The 19095-nt window shown below is 45.1% G+C and overlaps 1 protein-coding gene across 7 annotated transcripts in view; it reads left to right on the forward strand.

Annotated features, from left to right (window-relative positions):
• The window catches only part of ARHGAP32 (Rho GTPase activating protein 32), a 258382-nt gene that overhangs the window by 218845 nt on the left and 20442 nt on the right, over positions 1–19095 (forward strand). For all 7 annotated transcript variants that reach the window (XM_075034899.1, XM_075034902.1, XM_075034900.1 and 4 more), the window contains 2 exons: positions 418–567; positions 15977–16079. In XM_075034899.1, coding sequence (XP_074891000.1) covers positions 418–567; positions 15977–16079 — 253 coding nt within the window. The remainder of the gene's footprint in view (positions 1–417; positions 568–15976; positions 16080–19095) is intronic.

Raw genomic sequence — 19095 nt, forward strand, 5'->3', positions numbered from 1 at the left:
TTATTTCTGCTGGTAGATTTTTGTGCTGAGTTTGTCAATGTACGTGGGATTCCACGTTTTGTTAGTTTAGCCTTGTTCCTTTTTCCAGAGATGAACATTGTAGCTCTCAGGTGCTGCCTATTAGCCAGCACGCTGTGACTCTCCTTTAGTACACTCCCACCTGAAGCTGCTTTGCAGATAAACGTGTCTTCCTGTTAAATTCTTCCATTACAGCTGTCTCCTGTTATTTCTGCGCTAGCCAAGAATTAGAACAAAAGCCAAATCTCTGTTAGTATCGGACCTTGGAAAATCAATTTCTGTAAATAATTGATATTAATGTTACTACAGTTCTTACGTGCTCTGTGGAACGTGTTATGCTTGGCCTTGCACAACTGAGCCAAATCTAAAAGGAAGTGTTTTTTTTATTTTGTTGTGCAGTGTCGAAAAAACACGGCAAGCTCATCACCTTCCTTCGTACATTCATGAAGTCGCGCCCAACAAAACAGAAACTGAAACAGCGGGGGATCCTGAAGGAAAGGGTGTTTGGCTGTGACCTAGGAGAGCATCTTCTCAACTCTGGCCATGACGGTAAGAAACAATCCGTTCCTGAGTTCTTCCTCCGTCGGGAATCTTACTTCAGGGTGATCACAGCTAGGAAAGGATACTAGCAGAGAAATGTGTAACAAAAATCGATGGCCGAAAGATAAATTGAGGCTAATGCTAATGAGAAGCATCGTGGTTCGCCTTGGGAGCGCTGAAGATGGATGGAACTACTGAATATGAGTTCTCAACCTCTTGAAGTCTTCAAATAAATATTAAATATTTTTTTGCAGGGAAATAAACTTTATTAATGTGTCAGTGTCAATGAATAATTAACTGGTATGTTAATATTTCATGTATGTTAAATCCATACGTTTCTCTTAACTCAGTACCACTGTATGATTCTAGCACAATTTGCAATGTAAATCCTTCATCCGTCTTTACCCTTGATTTCACAAAATTTATGGGAATTGGCTGGATGTTATGTTTTGTCACAGCTTACTTTTCTCTCAGTTTGTTACGGTGAGTTTTCTGTAGCTCTTCTCAGTCCCCTTCACCTTCCCACCAGCAGTTTAGGGAGGTAGCAGAGAAGAGCTGTGCATTCCAAGGAAAAAAAAAAAACAACCACACAATTGCTCCTACTCTTCCTCGGATGAACTTTTGTTTCACGTGCTCTTTCCTCCCCTCTCCCTGTGACATACCCAAGCTAGGCTGTGAAGTTGGGGAGGTACCTGCATTGCCGAGTAGCAAACAGAGGACTCGAATTCTTTCACAGTTCGCTAGCCAGGGTTGTTCCCATAAATGGCCCATGCTGAGGGTTATTTAGAAAAGCAGCATGGAGCAGCCATGGGCTGGAGCCAGTTTGCCCAGGAGTTAAAGCCATCAGGAAATTAGTGATGGGTGTAGCATCACTGTCTGGCTATGTCAGCTTGTTGATCTGTTTCGTATTTTTGCTCCTTGCCTAATGCAGTAGATTTTGCAGTAGACCTCTTATGCCAAAGTTGTTAATGTGATGTCTCCCAGCTTTTGTGTGTAGGCTGAAGGAGAAATGACGTGTGCGGTAGGAAAGGAGTTTCTCTGTTGAATTTATTTTCAGTGGTACTTCAGACTCCTGGTTCATATGAGTGCCTTTTGGAAAAGGGATGGTAAAGGGTGGGGAGCTGGTTTGTGCACTTTTTCCAACTGATTCAGTTGGTAACAGCACTGTGCACTCCCTTGCCTGACATGAAGTGTTTTACTACCACTTGGTGAATAATATGAGCTTGTTCTTGTGGAATCAGGACTGTGGCAAGGCTCGTTGGCTCGTTAATTGGAACCAGTAGAGATCTTTATTACTGGGGCTTGAAAAGCATCAGAGCGCCAGAAACTGGATGGTTTGGAGACAGAAACAGACAGTAACCCATGTAAGAACTACATCAGGAGTAGGTAATTTACACCGCTGGGTAGCTATAGAGCTGGGTTTATAGTCGTGCTGTGGGAGCAATCTTGGAGGGCAGGAGACATGCCAGCAGGGTGAGCTCATTAATGGGAAAGAGAGAATTCTCTTATCCCCAGCCCTCCTCCTGTCCATTTTAGTTAGGCACAAGTCAGCAATAATTGAAGCTTTTCCCTGCCCTCTGCGCTGACTTCTTCCACTGGCTTTAAGGGGGTGCGCATTTTATTTAGCATTAAAAGACACATCCCGAGCTGCACTAAACCATTCTAACTCCACTGGAGGCTCCTGTTTGTCAGTCTGTAGGAGCTCACTTCTTGTTCTGGTCACTCCCCTCGCATCACATGCGACTGAGTGACTGTGACTGAGCTGTGCTAATGAGGTCTCTTCATCTGAGAAGTTACCAGTTGCTTTCACCCTTGATTTAATAACTCCTTTCCTAACTCCCTGGAGTGAAGCAGATCCCATTTGAATGTTGCTAACAGGGGAATGTCTCCATTTCACACAGCGGGATTGTTTTTTTTCTGTGTGATTCAGCTCTCTGACCTGTATTCCAAGTGACGTAATCCCCAGGATTGGTTTTGTGGAGACATTTCTGGGTTCCTGTGAATCAAGCTCCATGCAGGCACAGCATTTTAAGATCCCGTCATCCTGCAGCATTAATGTTGCTTGGTCTTGGAACCAAATGTAGCGCTGATCTGCTGAAAGGGGACTGAGGTATCACAGGAGACCCCAAGTTGAATTTGATAGAGCAAAGATGCAGTCCTGCTCCTTTGCCACATAACCAGAACATAAGCAACTGTTTTTATAGGAGCACAGAGCACTGTAGCTGAAGTCTGTGCATGGTACCGACTCGTAATGCTTTGGGATTACAACCATAAAACATCTCACTTCAGAAAAAAACCAAAAAAGAACCCAATACCTTCACTGATTGGTTTGGGTTAATGCTAGTTTTGATGGGTTGCTGTCCAATACCCGAAAGATTTAGCAGGACTGAAGGAGAAAATTACACTGTCCGCAGTGCTTGAAATGAATTGCAAGGCATTCCTGTGCTCCTCAGAAATGCAATATCGAACCAAACTGGAGTTATGTTAAGAATTTTATTAATTATCAGCTTTGGGAAGCTGACAAAGCCTACGTTCTCAAGAATTCGCTGTGGAACAACACGAGCAGTCCCAATTTGGCAGTCACGAACATCTGAAACTTTGCTTGTCTTTTAGATAGGAAATGGGGAGAGAGGAGCAGACCGAGAGAATAAAAGGGGTAAGGAAGGACAAAAACTGAAATAGGTCTGACTTTTTTTTACTAAGCACTGTGTTGAGGCAGCTGGCTCCAATTGCTTAGCTAGGAGAAGAGTGTGTTTGCTATCGTGCGTCTGTATACCCAGAAGGGAATTTAGAAACACAGAGAAAATGTTTTACCTACTGCAGTATGTTGTCTTTCTCTGGGCTCAGCAATAAATCACTCTCATTCTGCATCCATTGCGTCTCTTTCAAAAGGAGAATAAATTGGCATGAGATGTATAGGAGGAAAGCGATACAGAAACGTGACCTGTCTTGCTGTTACAGAGCAAGAGCCCAGGCGATACCATCCTGCAGCGCTCCGTACACATGCTTTACATTCAGTGTGTGCTGAGTTGTGAACTAGCAAAGCATTTCTCTTAGTTTACCTGAGGTTTTGAGATCAGTCTTGAGCTGAGGCAGAGTGCCCACTCTTCTGAAAGGGTCCTCTCAGGCTGGCGTGACAGAACTTGCGTCTGCTAAACTTCAGGGTATAATATGTCTGTTTACTGGAGTTTCTCCTTAGGGAAGGGTGTCTGGGTTAAGATGGGGTGAGTGGAGCAAGCAGGCTGGTGTTGCTGCTGCCTTTTCATTTTTGATGAGGATGCAGTTTGTCATTTTTTTAATTGATGTGTATGGATCCGAGAAGCGACACTGTAAGCAGGGATAGGAAGGGAGGTAAGGTTTTTAACAAGTGTTTACAGTAACAGCGGTAGGGGTGAGTACTGTACCTGAAAATCTTTCTGTGTGCTTGGTGATTCATGTTGGGGGTTGCGGTGATTGTTGGGCTGGCAACTGGAGACAGGCAGTGTCCTGGGGTTTGGGTTTGGTTGTGGTTTTTTTTAAATTCCAGTTTGTAGTGCACTGACACTTTGAGCTCTCCAAACAATGATGGAGCCCTTCTGTGGTAGGAGTTGTACCTCTGCAGGATGTGAAACCGTCCTTTCCCAAAGGCCCTTGTAGACAAGATAGCAGGGAGGGGAAGGAAGCATCATTATCCGGTTTCTTAGATGAGGATCTGAGTCACGGGCAGATCACAGGATTATTTTTCAAAATCGTCTGTGTTCCAAGCTGCTTTGGAAAATGGGAACGAGGAGCCACGGGGCTCCTGGTCGCTGGGCTGGGGTGTACATAGGTGTGTTTCTTCCAGGGAAAGAAAGGGCGGTCTGTCCTTTTGGTTCCTCTTCTCTGTCACATGTCAGTACTGAATTATAGGCTGGTACCTGAAGGAGTAAAACCGGTTTTGACATGAGGGATTTTTGACTTCTCTGTTGGGTCTAAATCTAGCAAAGGTTGTGGTGATGCTCACTTCAAGCATGTTGGTTTGCACAATCTTTCTCCAGTTGGCTCTAGTCGCCCAACGGAGCCTGCCTTAAGAGGCCTGTCTCCATTTAATTTTAGAACGTTATTCATTTGTTGGCCCCTTCTGGGTTTTGAATACTTCCCCTGCCAATGAAGCGTCATTTGGAAGCAGACCAAGCTTAGTAGGGAGTAGCTGTTTCTTCATCACCCTGAGAGATGTTCCCAGTTGGTTTGGTGCTGTTGACGCCTGCCATGCTAGTTCATTTTATGGAGCTGCGAGATGGCAGCAAATTCAGCATAACCCCCGACTTGTGAAGAGGCCTTGTTCCCTTCCTAGGAAAAGAGACTTTTTTCCCCATGTTTTTTTTTTCCCTCTCAAAGGAAACCAGATAGATCTTAAATTTAGCTCGACCCCAATTAGAAAGAATTGTGCTTGCAGAGGATGTGTTTGTCTAGCGTGGGAGCTGGTTAAATGCTGCGTTGCAGCATCTGTACCGTCTCCTCGTTTGCGCCTCAGAACATTTTGAAATGGAGCTCTGCGCAACTTCTGAATTTATGACAAGTGTCAGAGTCCGCAGTAACGTGGCTAGCAGAAACGTTGCACTGGGCTGCACGGAGAGGCCGGTGGATTGGAAAGCTGGGCAGGTTCTTGGACGGAGCCGCGACGCGAACGGGGAGGCTGCGCGGTCGCAGGTGCGGTGTTGCAGCTGCGGTGATGCCGTTTCTCTCCGGCTTCGGGAGCCCGGGGTTGGTTAGCCGCCACTCGGCCGGGTCTCTGGTGTGGTCAGAGAGCCAGAGAAAAGCCACATCGCTCTTCTGGGAGCAGATGACGGATTGCTTTGCGATGTACTTTATAATGCTGGGAATAATGTGCTGGAATTACTTGCGCTACAGAGGATGGGGTATAAAATACTAGCAGTTCTTTTTCCGTGCTGAAAATCCTCCTGTTGCCTGGCACTTTGGTAAAGGTGATCATTTCTCTCTTGGCAGTTAGAGCGGAGCACAGGCTAACCCTGGCGTACCCTAAATGGTGGTATCAGGTGTTCGTTTCACGAGGTAATCCATACAGTACGGTCAGCTGTATTAACAGAGGATTTTGTAGGCTAAAAGCAAATGGTATTTTTGGTACCTCTTTATGCATTTATTGCACTGACACATCATCAGCTTCCATGATTGGAAAAGATGGATTTAGAAATGGCACTCATTTTTAATTGACCAGTTTCCTATGTTGAAGGATCTATACCTCATTTTTGAATTATTAGAAAACACCAGTGATCTGTAATAAACAGTAAAAGGTATTGCTTTTCTTGCTGAGAAAGTAAATGCCTATGAAAGACAGAGTTTACTAACACACCTGATTCTTGCTGTCCGTCCTTCCTGTTCTTTCCAGTTCCTTGAATTTATTAGCAATTATTTTGGACAAGTTGGGTAGGATTAAAGAAAAAATAAAAGGAAAGCTGAGACTCCAAAACTGCATGCAAGTTCAAATTATAGCAGATGCCGGATCTTGATCTTGTTATATACTGGGCGCTAGCAACCACTGTTTGCAAGGGATGGTTTTATTCTCTTGTGCTGGTTGTTATGCTCTCCAGATAAGCTCCTTAACAGCACCTTGGGATTTCTGGTGACATCACGGCTTGTTCTGGGTCCTCCAGTGTTACCCTTCCCTTCAAGCGATCCCCTGGCTGCAGTTGGGTGATGTAGTTGCCTTTGATGCTAATTTATTGCAGATTTGAGTACAGGGAGAACACTGTTACCGGAACAGAGTAACACAAGGAACCAGAGCTTGGGCAGCGTCTTGGCAGGCATCTATAAAAATCTGGTTCCCCTTAGCTCAAGCAGAAGTTTGGTAATCTATATGTCATCTCTTTGGTTCCTAGGATTAATGCGAGGAGTCCCTTTTACTAGCTAATAATTTTCATTATAAAAGTCTGCCTGGCTGGCTTTGGATTTTTGCCATCTGTGAAGGAAGCCTTGATTTGGAATTGAGGACAGCTGAGTCTTACATATTTATTAATTTTAGATTTTCTTGATGTTTTAACTCTTAGAGGATAAATGTAACCAGTTTCCACTCTGTCTCTCTTAGTGCTGAAGAATGAAATTGAACATGACAAACAAGAAGTAAAGCAAACTTTGCTGAAAAGTAGAAAGTTAGAAATATTTACAGAACTGTTGCTTTTTTCCTTTCCTTTCTTTAAATACTGTTCTTAACTGTAAACACAAGGCACACCCTGAAAGCCAAGAACTTCCAATTTATGTTCTGAAGGCCCAGCTGAAACCCCTGCTCATGACGTCCTTGGTAGGGAATTGGTTTGCATCAAGATTTTCGCTTCAGAAAGACTTCTTAGCATTTGCAGGGCTTCCATCAGAGAGAGATCCTCAAGCTTTTACCCGGGCCCACTACAGTTCAAACAGCGAATCGTTACGTGGCCGTACAGCAGCCCCGGCGTGTAGCTCCCCAAGTATGCTTGGAATTGTTACGACTTGAACGCCAGCAACCACTTCAGTAGATTTGTTTAAGCAATAGCTTCGTGTTCTCAAACAAAGGTTTATTGAAGTGTTGCATGAAAAAGGTAGGTCGTGTGTGTTAGCCATAACATTTAGATCAGAGCGACGAAACGGGCCGCAGTCATGACGATGGGCTGAGGAGAACGTTGGGTGTGGATGAGGCTGAAGGTTTATATTAGATGCGTTCATTCTGTGAATGAACCTCGGGGCATTTTTGTACTTTTAAGAGGTATTTTCAGAGTATCTAAGCTGACAGGTTTGAATGGGAGCTAAAAAGTTTCAAACCTCCAACTAGGTTCAGATCTGGCATCCTGCTTTTACTTTTCTCTCTATTTTTAAGCATTTACATACCTAAAGGAGTTCATGATTAGGACATAAATCTGCGTTTGGAAGGATCTGTTCGTGATTCTCTTTTCTGCTAAGATGTTTCTTGAGTGGCTTGGGGCAAGTCCTTTAAAGTAGGATTCCTCTCCTTTGCTCTTAGGCATCTAGCAGTTATCCAGGTCTAAGGTCAGTTAATCTGGTAGCCCATTAAAGCAGATGGGTGTATCTGGAGGGTGATTCACCTCATCTACCATAATATAGGTGTTTAAAAGAAAAAAGAAGTGGATCCTAACTTCTCTGTTGGCACCACAGGAAAAATAATGCATCCTTACTTAACCAATAAATTTTGTAATACCCCTCTTTGATACTGTGGGAAAGAGAGCCATAAACAAAAGACATGGCAAGTGGAGGATTCATATACAGGGCTATAGCTCACAACTCGGGGGATGTATCTTGTGTTTCCTACAAGCCCGCCTAATGCAGGTATTGAGGAAACTGGAAACCTTCCTGTTCTGCCTCCCTTAGTAGCATTTTTCTGCGCGCTGTGGTCCTATTGAGAAAACAGGAACTAATTGTATATAGTACGTGGCTAGTCATTGTGAAAGGGCAAATCCTACCCCAGAATATTGTATTTAGTTAACAAGAAATCGTAACTGGTCTGTCAGTGCCCATGAAGGAGTTCAGGAGACAGTTGCCTATGGATAGGGAGAACATGGTTTTCCATCAGCAAGTTTTTTCCACTACTTGAAACTTTAAAAGTTGTTTATAAGCTGCATGCCACAGAGATACATTAAACGTTTTCTCCTCCCCAAGTGATTTATTTTTGTGCTTGAGAAATCATTAACAAGGGGAGGATTTGACACATACTCTTACTGCTTTGCCTTGCGTGTTGGAGCCCAAACTGACCATCTTTGTTTCTTAAGATCCTTTATCATTTCCTGCTTGTTTTATGTTACGCAATGAAGAAATACTGGCCTGGCTCAGCATTTTCACTTGCATCTGAGTCCACGCTTGCCACAGCTCAGTGCACAGACAGCGTAAATGGGGGAAAAAATGGTTGTAAAGTTGCATTCTGGGGCAGTAATTCAGTGGGGCTGTTGTGATTTGACAGCCCCTTTGAGCTCACAGGTAATATCGGCCATAGCATTCCATTCATCCTGCTGTCCTGCTGGCTGTTATTTCATTTGGCTGTGCCTTTTTTCAAGAGGGTGGCAATATATTGAAACCAGTCAGGCTCAGACATGCCAAAACCAGTTTTCTTTCAGTATTTCACAATTTATAGTAATTTTTTTTATCAAAACCCATCTCCAAAGGTCTTGGGCAATCAAGGACCGAAGCTGTGGTCAGAGTTCGGGCCAGTGAGCTGGGAGCAGCTCAAGCCCTGTCTCACACGCTTTTTGTGGCCTTGGGGAGCTTGTTTGATATTTCCCTTTCCGTCTCCACGCTTGTAAAATCAAACTAATAGTCCGTATCTGCCCCCAAGGTGCCACAAGGGTAAGTTTCTTAATACTTGTGAAGTATGTGGAAGATTAAGAGCGTGCTATAAACATTAAATAGTATTTGTCCAAGCGTTAACACAGGTTGGTATGCTAGATCCAGAGTAGCCTTGAGATTGTCTGTAGGAAATAAGGAAACTTACCTGTATGTATCCCCTATATTTATTTTGTTCCTTGGTTGTGTTTGCATAATTTCACAAATCTAAACCTGTCAGACATTTTGGAAACTGAACAGTGCCGAATTCAGTGGAGCTCTTCTGTAAATCATGAAAAGCCTGTGTGTTTTAGGTGCCTAAATGTTTCTTCCGATCCGGTAGTATGTGCCTCTGCATGCACAAACCCCTGTAACATAAAAGACAGATTCTGCAGATGTGTTCTTTGCTACACGAACTCATTGAACACAAGTTGATACTTTTAAAGGCCAATAGTTTTGAGCTATTTGGGGCAAATTTCCAAACATAACAGGCACTGTTACTGCTTCACCATCTGCCCTCTGAATTGCTGGAACTCACAATTATTGGCTACGGGGTCAGCATTACAAAGAGGTACATGGGGTCCCCGTGGAGAATTACTTGTCTGGGGGAAGTACTTGCAGAAAGGGGCAGCTGAGCAGGCAATACAAGCTTTTGCAGTTAAGAAAAGAGACAGTTTCTCTCTCCCCTTCTTTTTTACCCTGCCTGCAGCTGTGAGAAGAGAAATTCTTTATGCCTGAGTGACCCAGAGGACAGCAGGGAGTTGAAAATTAATTTGCATTTCGAAACACTACAGCTGTAGGGGGAGCAAACATGAGAAAAAAATGTTGCAGTCCCTGCAGGAATTGCTTGTGCTCTTATCCCTCCTCTCTTAATGAGGTGGATGCTTTTTTCCCCTCTCAACTTACTGCACTAAGTGTAATTGATCTAAACAGAAAATGCTAGCGCACATACCAATGTATTAGTAGTATCTTTATTCCATTTGTGGATATTCTGTATTAAAAAGAAAAAGACCAACCCCAGAGAATTAGGTGGGTACAGCCTGGGAGATGGATGTACTATACAAAGGCTCTGATCTTTGACAGGAGTGCAGTAAGGTACCGCTTGCAGCCCTCAAGTGCAAAAATGCCCTAGCAGAGACGTACCCACAACGTGGAGAATGTTGCTGATCTCGCAGGACTTGAAAAACGTGGTCATCTACTTTCCTAGGCTGATGCAACACAGTGGGATTTATTATGTTGCTCAGGCTTGAACTTTGCACTTTGTTTTTACCCAGTTCCTGGGTAAGCTGCTATAAAAAAAAAAAAGTCCAGCCTTAAAAAGCAGAGTCCAGTGCCAGAGGCCGATTCCACAAATGGGCGCTGCGTGGTGTCTGCTCCTGGAACCCACCCATGGTTTATGGCCCCCTCTTCCATTATTGCACTTTCCCAAGTGCAAAAGTCACACTTCAAATAATTGTTACCAGAAAATGTTACCTGCATGTTACCAGGAAATAATGCAGCTGGTGATAGCGGGCTCAGAAATCACGCAACTCATCAACAGCATAAATGATTTTAAAGTGGGTCACTTCTTGGGCATCAGGAAGAGAGCACCTTGAAGAAGGTTTGCTGTTTGGTTGGTCTGCTACTTCTCTCTTACTCCTGCTGATTCACACGAGAGGACGCAGATTTAGGAGCGAGACAAAAGTCCTTAGAAGAGAATCTTTAAAGTTTGATTTCTTTCTGAACGTGCAGGGGATGGTGGGGTCCGTGCGCTTGTAAAATGACAGGTGCGGGCGACTCACTGGCTGGCAGGGAGCTCCTTACAGAACAAGAAAAAGGAAATTTTTAACCTCTCTGTCCCATGCTCGTTTACACCTTCTGTGTAACTTTCACTGTAAGATGGAGGGACGAGTTTCAGAAATGAGTACTTTGAAATGAGGTTCCTGGACAAAGTTACAATCTGAATTATTACAGGGGGTATTTATGGGTTTTTTTAGGAAATACTTGGATAGTTTTTAGGAAAATTGGGCTACAAATAGGAAGAATGATTAGGGTAAAAGCAACTGTATTTCTTTGGGTGAGGATATTCATTGTTAGGTTTTTACTTAACCACACATTAATATGGCCAGGCAGACAGGATTTATTGGGCTAATTTCCGATGTCTAGAAGTTGTCAGAGTCTCAGCTAGTCACCACCCTCAGGAACGGGGCACATCCGCGATGCAGTTGGCACCTTTTGTATCATACTGGGTGTTCTTGGGGCACTTTATCCTCTGCGTGTGCCCATCCTTCCCTGTGGTTTGTAAGGGCAGCCTGGACAATTAAGAGTGAGCTGCCTCCACCTAAACTTTATCTTACGGCTGATTGGTTTCAGTTTATATTCTTGCAGTTCAAAACATAGCCCTTAACCTTCTGTTATGGTCCTTCACTCGGTTCTGGGTTCTTCGTATGCTTCCTACATGACATGTACTTGATAGCTGTGGTTATTACCTTTGTTTAGGCGGTTCGGAGTGGCGCTCGGGACACTTTATTTCATTTTCCTTGCTCCTGCTGGGCTGCAGGTTTAGCTTTCCGCGTTCGTTTGCTATGTGTGGAATTCAGCTGAGCAGCTGCATTTCAGCATGCTATGGTCCATTAACCAGCCAAAAGGCCTGGCTTGTGCGGCAGTTCACCTTATTGCTGTAATATTGTGAAAACGACACCGCTAGAGGGGAGCTTGATGGGAGGCCTCGTTCCCCAGGCTGAACAAATAGTTCTGATTCCAGTAACGTACTAAGAAAATAAAAATAAAATAAAATAAGAAAAAAACTAAAATCAGGCAAGCCTCCCAAAACCCAGGGAGGGAACATTACAAAAGATTAAAAAGGAAAAAAATAAACCCAAGATGATAGGAAAGGAAATGTGCCTGATTTCGAGATGAATCAAAACGTTCTTCAGAATGAAAACCATAAAACTCCTGCTTCCTCTTAATGGCAGAGAATTAACCAGTTAATGAGCCCTAGGAGATGCAATAAACCTTTCAAACCAGCTGAGAGATGCTCAGGAATGAGTTGAATAAATTCCTTTAGCTGCTATGGTGATGAAATATGCTAGGGTCTCCTTTGTTGACGCGTCCACGTTTCCAGCCTTTTGCACTTTGTTTCCTGGAACTTACCTGTTATTTGAGACAGCGAAGGGAGGGAGGGAATGAGGGAAGGGGATGCATTTTGGAACGGGAGACGTGAACGGTGCCAAGATTCTCCTGAAGAGGTAGGTGTTCAAATGCAGCACCTGCCAGTGGATTTGAGAGGGCTGCAGCTGGGTCAGTGACTTCATTGCAGAGAGATTATCTGGCGTCAGTGGCTGAAGATGGTATTGCTCTGAAAAGGAATAAAACCAACAGGGAGTATTGATACATTTTCGTTACTTGCCTGGGAACATGGAACTGGAAAGGGCTGTGTGCTGGGTTTAATAAACACAGACGCTGATTCTGGGCAGAGGGTTGTTGGGGCTGGAGGAATATACTGTGTGTTACCCTGTGCTTGTTCGCTCCTGTGCCTTTCCCGAAGTGGCCTGTTTGCGGCGGCTGTCAGAAAGCGGGTGCTGAGCTAGGTGGCTGTTAATACAAACCACGTGCGTCATCAAGTGTGGTTGTTATAATTGCAGGAAACCGCAGTAATTAACTAACATTAATAGAGTTTTAGTGTAGATGCTACTACATCCTATGAGAAGAAATCTCCATCAGTTTCCCGCTGTGATGCAGCTGGGCTACCTTTCTGATTCAAATCTGGCTATCCGTTTGGGATCTAGAAGCCAAAATTGGGATGTGAACACAGAAGTTCACCTCTGCAGCAGGGGAGGGATTTATGCAATAGAGATAGGTACCCGAAAAAGTCACAATGTGATGTCAGAAGCCACCGCAGGTGGTGGTCTTGGCACACTTCACATTCGCAAAATTAAGTCTTGGCTTGTGCTGTCATCCTGCCATTTCATTCTGGTGGTAATAGACACCATTCCCTCCATCTCTGTGTATATGCATGTGTATAAATGTATATTTAGCTAACGGGCTTGGGATTCAAAGGGCAGAGGGAGGTTAAACACGCATGTAATTGTCAGGCGTCGTCTTTGTTCAAATATCAGAAAAATCAAGTCACCATTCCAGCAAAGGGCCTTCAAGTATAATTATAGCCCTACTTGAATTTCAGTCACTTCTCCAACCATGCAGAATTCCCCCAAAATATCTGTGGTGCTGGCACGATACATTTAGCTTAAAGAACAGATCGTCCCAGTAACCAGATTGGGAAATGCGTGGAACAAGCCTGCTAGAATTTTCTTCAGCGTATATTAATCATTCTAACTGTGCCCAAGACCTTCCATGACAAAGAAGTACTTCAGGAAGTGTATTGTTGGTGCTACATCCCTCACCTTCCCCCCTGTTCTCCCTTGACCTGGTTCACATTGTCACAACAGGTTGCTGCTCAGCTGAACTGGTACGTAAATACCATTCTTACCATGCTGTTTGTTTACACAGCTAGATAAACCCCAGAAGGCTAAGGCCTTGGAAACAAGGAGAGCTCGCTCCCTGTGGCACAGGCCTTCTATTAGGAAGCGCAGGCGGGTGTCCCAGCTGTGTTCGTGGTACGTAGATAAACAGGAGAGCTGGCTGGGTAAGCTCCCCTGCCCGGTGTGTGCATCGCCCTTCTCGGATGGTATCAGCCCCCCTGGTGGGATTAGGCAGGCAGGGAACGTGCTATTTATTTATTTGCTTATTCATCTATTTCAGCGGGTGCTACTGATTTCAAGGGAAACCCTATTGAGATTCCAGTATGGACCATTAAAGTCTTTGGGATTTTGCAGCTAAGTGTTAGCAGATCTTGCCACAACACTTTAAAACTTGGGTAAACCCCTTTACCCAATCCTTTGCGACTCCTGCGGTCGGGCAGTTGGCCGAAGGAAATGCCGCTGATGCAGTGCTGAGCCCAGCAGCCTCACGCAGTCCACTGGTGAGACCTCTCGCCTTTTGTAGTGGGTGGTGGTGGGGAGAGGCACACATGTGGACATCTGGCATAGTCTTGCTTGGTTCTCGGTGAAATCGAAATGAGGACGCGTCTAGTGTGTCTTGCAATCCAGGGTGTTCTCGGTGTCAGCATCTAAAGCCTTGCCCTTTGCCTTCGCTGCGACGGATGGTGCTGTTCTCATCTCTCTGCTTTTCTGCACCAATTTATACCCGGGTCACACTTGTCTCCTAACGCTATAGTGCGATGCAAAATGTATTTTAGCCCTTTTTGGCAACTGCTTGAGTGTGTCCTTCCCTGTCCACTTAAAAACTTTCTTCTTTGAGAGGTGCTGAAACTTTCTGGGTAAAGGGGTAAGCGGTGTCCTGCAAAAATGTTTCTTGAAACAGTATTAGAATGTAGGGCCATCTGTTCTGCCTGCTCTGATCTCAGACACGCAGCTTACGACACCGTGACCGATGCACGTTTTACCAGCGCGCTCTCCACATGTGTATTCGCTCAGCGGTGAGAAGTTGTTGCTTATCCTGGCTCAGATGCCTAAATGTGTGTCTGGTTGATTCCTAAGGCCAACAGTTGTGGTGCTGCTCTGAGCTCACAAGGCTGCAAGAGGTACCTTTAGCTTTGGAGCAGATGCGGAGTTTTCCTTCTGCTAATGTCTCTGGCTGCGTTGGTGGAAGTTGAAGTTTCCATTGCACCTACAGGGGAGAGCAGAAGGTGATCACCTTTGCCGGTTTTCTCTCCCCCAAAAAGCAGCACGTGGTTTCCAAGGCTCACTCTATGCCATTGCTTAATGTACAAGGGCTCTGCTTGCCCCAAGTCTGCATCTTGCTTTGGAAAACAGTGAGAGATGTTGTAAACGCCTAGTCGTGCAATACTAGAGTCTGGCTGGCTGAGTTTTGACCGTCTCTTGGTACCTTTGAGTTATTGCAGGTCCAGGGCCTCATCTACTAGAGCTGAGCCTGCGTGTTTGACGTGCCATGCAGATTTACAGGTTTTGTTCTGTCCTGTGCTCGAGTGCACAGCAGATGTGCCCTCAGCCCTGGATGCACCTGCTGATTTCCAGGGAACCATTTAAAATGAGTCTTTTCTCTAGCTGTGTGAGTGTTTGCTGCAAGCTGGCAAAAAAGCAGTGAAGCGGCTGGGGAGGGGAAAGCACAGAGCATCTCAGTTCAGTGGCACTTAGGAGAACTGACTGGCAGATGGCATTTGCTGCTTGATATAAGGGGATTTGCCACATGACCTATTGAGAATCTGTGTCACGTGGCAAATTGATCAGACCTGGCATCTAATGTAAGAATAAATCTAGATCATCATAGGAGCTGTAGCATAAAGGTGGCTTGCAGAGGAATCCACAAGGATCTGAGTTTTTTCCATGAAGATTTGCTGATGCTCGCAAGAGCTCGATCCTGCTTCTCTTCCTGTGTTCAGGGCAGTTTTATCTTCCTTTTATAAATAAAGTAATTTGCTCCTCCTTAAGCTTACAAGGATGGACAAATAGCTCCAGCCGCGGATGCTGCATGAGGCTGAGAAGTCAACTGGAAGGAATCGGTTGGTGAAGCGGCTTGAATATTAACTTGACACCTAATTATATCCTCTGGGCTTATTTTTTCCATTCTGTCATACCCCGGTCTGTCTGCAATTTCTGTGAGTGTGGTATGTTGTGTAGCTATCTAAATCCAGTCACGCTCCGGTAGGCATTGGGGATGAAATTAGCAGTTGTAAAAACTCCTGGCCCTGCTGCAGAAAGTAGCATCTCCTTAATGTTTATATTTGCTTAAACCAAGCAGTATAGGTTAATCCTGTATAGATTTGAAAACAAAGGAAGTCTTTGGCCAGAGAGAGTGTATTTACTCAATTTTATAGCTCTTCTGGAATGGAATTTAACACCACAGTTCTTGTGGGAGTTGTGATGGGACCTGTACTGTCTCTGCTTGACCAGGATTGACTTCTTTCACCCTGATTCATATCCTGGCGTTTCCTTAAAGCAAAGAACACCTCTGACCAGTTTCCACACCAACTCCTAAAGTTAAATTTCTTCCAGGCTTTCTCCTCTAAGGAAGACCTAAAGCAGTAGCCCAGCTGGGCATAGTTTATGGCATCTGACAAGACCACAACTTGAACTAGAACCTTAATAACACGCTGAACTAACCCACACCACTTGTTCTTTAGTCCCCCAGGTCCTCAAGAGCTGCACTGAATTCATTGAGAAACATGGCATTGTGGATGGAATATATCGTCTGTCTGGGATCGCGTCCAACATCCAGAAGCTACGGTAAGGGCGCTGCGTTTGACAAACCTGTTTGCAGGGGACGCATGGGGCACGCGCTGGGTTTGAAGGCTGTGCTTGCAGAAGCCAGCACGGTGGCGGTTGTGGGGCCGGCTGTTCCAGCAGCTCCGACGCGCGGGTGCAGTCTGTCCTCAATGGATGGTACGCTGGGCTTGGCATCGTTTTGGAGCAACACAGGTTGTTCAGTCCACTTCATTTTACAGGAAGTTTTCCTTCAGGATAGAGTATTGGAAGGCTCTGGGATCGTGGTGGCACTGTGCTGTCACATTTCATTCCTGTTTCCTCTTGCTCCCGGAGCCCTTCCGAGCAGCTGCTTGGTGCTTCGGACTCCAGGCATATTAGCAATTAATTGGTAACATGCAAAGAATACTTGCATAATCCTTGGTGGGTGGCATCGCCATGCTGCGTGGCTGTGCAGGGAAAGGCTAGGTGTGCGTCCTCCCCAGTTAGAAGCTGTTCTCGTCACAGTAAATGGTCTTTATCCTTTTGCGAGGCTGTTTTTCCTCCCGTCATTTGGTATGCATTTTCCTGTTGTGAAGGGACTGAGAGAACCTAGTGGGATGTGACTAATTCCAGTGTTGATCCTAGGCCCGGGGCCTCAGAGAGGGAGCCAAGGGGTGTTTTCCATATGAAGGATATCCTTTTTGTACCAGCTATTCCCAAGTTCAATGGACAGGTTTGAGCCGGTACAGTTACTGTACAAACCCGTGTATGGATGGGCTTATTCTGGTTTAGCTTAATCCTGTTTCTCATCACAGTAAGTTCCATTTTAAAAATCTGCTCCTGAGGCTTTGATACTCAGGCTCCAAAGACTCCGATTGTAGCTGTTGCCCACAGCAGTCTTGGCTGAATAAAACGTTTGCCCTTGCTTCAGTTACATCCCGTTAATTCCCCACTTTGACTTGTGCTGGACCATCTTTCTAACCGCTGCCCTAGTCCGTTTTTTCCCTTTGTGTTGCCAAGACCATTTTCTCCTTCATTGTTTTCCAAAGGTGCTTTAAAAACTTTCATGGCATAATTCCCTGGTACAGTAGAGAGAATGAAGTGACAGCTTATTTTTCAGCTTTCTGGGATGTTCCAAAGACAAAAGGAAGGGAGTACATGGCATAACTTGTAGACACTGTCCCTGTTCATCTAAATCACTACAGATTTTCGTAAGTGTTTGATTAATGTAGGACACGTTGCATGGCTGTAGTTTCCAGCTATATAAACAGACCATTAGGCTTATTGCAAAGCTAGGGCTGCAGTATCCTTGTAAATGAGTCACTGTTCTTAAGTTTCACATAGAAGAATTGGATCTCCCAGATTTAAAGGGCTTTTTGGTTGGAGAGAAAGTTAGAGAATTTATTCCACGTGGGAGATTTACTCCAGGACAGAAGTTGGCTCTTTAGCAGTGCAGTAGCCGTCTTTATTTGGCTGCTAGGCAAAACAGAGCGAGCGTTGAGTTGGTATGTTTATCCCTGTATTCTGGCTCTGGATTTTTTTGAGAGACTGTGGAGTTGTGTTCTTCTACTAACAAAGTATCTATCTTCCTTTGGGGTCAAAAAGAGATAACATGTAGTTCTCGAAGCAGCCAGTGCAGAGAGAAAAAAGGCTGAATGTAGTAGGGCTTCCCTTTCTTCACTTCATCTTCTGCTTCTGCAGGGGTATGTCTCTGACACAGTGTGAGATTTTTTCCTAGGAAAATATACTAGAGTACCGGGAGTACTGGAGTAGGGCAGGATATGGCCAGAGAATTTCAGCCAAGGCTGAGTGTATTTGTGTGGGGTGGGTTGGTGTCTTTCCCTGATCTCCCTTCTGAGCTCCCTCTTCTTCTGCGGAGCCAAGTGCAGGAAATAAGTTTCTCTCCCAGATATGAGTAAGTGATGAGTCAGAACATGCCTGTGGGAGCAGTATATACTGAACGCTGAGGGTTGTGGCTACAGGCAATCCATCAGTTGGGGAAAACAAAAACCTTAAGTTCCTTCTGTGCTGTCTTTGGGCTGAGGAACTGGGGTGGACTGTTCACCCCCTTGTCTGAAGAAGTAGAGACCTCTTCTGCCCTCCAGTCTGGCGTGGTATGAATGGCTTCCCTCACGCAGCCTTCACGTCTAGGGGAAGGAAGGAGCTCCTTCCCGATCCTGTAAGATGTACGGTTGACCACTGCAGTTACAAATACGCCTGGTGCCTTGGGCACGGGTACGAACTGGTTCTGTTCTGTAGGCAGAGAGAGGCGAGCTCGGCGTTTGAGCTGTGCTGAAGGCATGTTTTATCTTCTGCATTACACATTGCCTGGCTTGGACAGGGGGAGAGGCCAGGGATGTTGCCACAAAGCCCCCGACGTTGTTGTGGTTGTAGTGTAGACAGGATGACTCCCTGCGTCGATGATAAGCCGTTTTGGTTTACGACTTAAAGACCCTTGTAGGGAAATCGAGCTTCAGCGAGAGCGGCCGTGTTCTCGCAGCTCCCCGTGGCCTGACTCACCACGCTAGTCCCTGCAAATCTGTCCTGCTAATTTGAAACAGCACTTTCCATGCAGATATTCTAGCAGCGAGCCAGCCTTTGACCTTCTAAGCTCAGCCTTTATTTCATAAATGTTTGTGATTTTGGTTTTTCTCTCTCTGAAAACCAAGGGAATGCTCGGGGATTTTCTTCATGTGGTTGCTGGCTCTCTCCACCCTGTAGCAGAGGCGTGCTCAGCTCACCAGCTTGTCCCCAAGGAATTGCTGCACACGCTAGTTTCCATGTGCAGCAGCTGCCGATGGCACTGCTGCTCTGCATTGCTTTATTGCTTAAATTTCCAGGCCTTTGAAATGCAAAGGGACAGTAGCTTTCATTCAGACCTGCGGGCACTCCTCCTCCTGCAGCTCCCAGTCCCAGCCCTTGGGAGTTAAATATTCAGATTGTCTCCGTGGTCATGAAAGACATTCTCTGACGACTTTGTGAAAAGCAAAAGGGATTGCAGACTAGCCAATCAGTTGTAAAACTAACTGAAAATGCCTTGTTGGGTGTGTGTGTGTGG

This window comes from Buteo buteo, chromosome 9 (assembly GCF_964188355.1).
Source record: "Buteo buteo chromosome 9, bButBut1.hap1.1, whole genome shotgun sequence".
In the NCBI taxonomy this organism is placed as follows: Eukaryota; Metazoa; Chordata; class Aves; order Accipitriformes; family Accipitridae; genus Buteo; species Buteo buteo.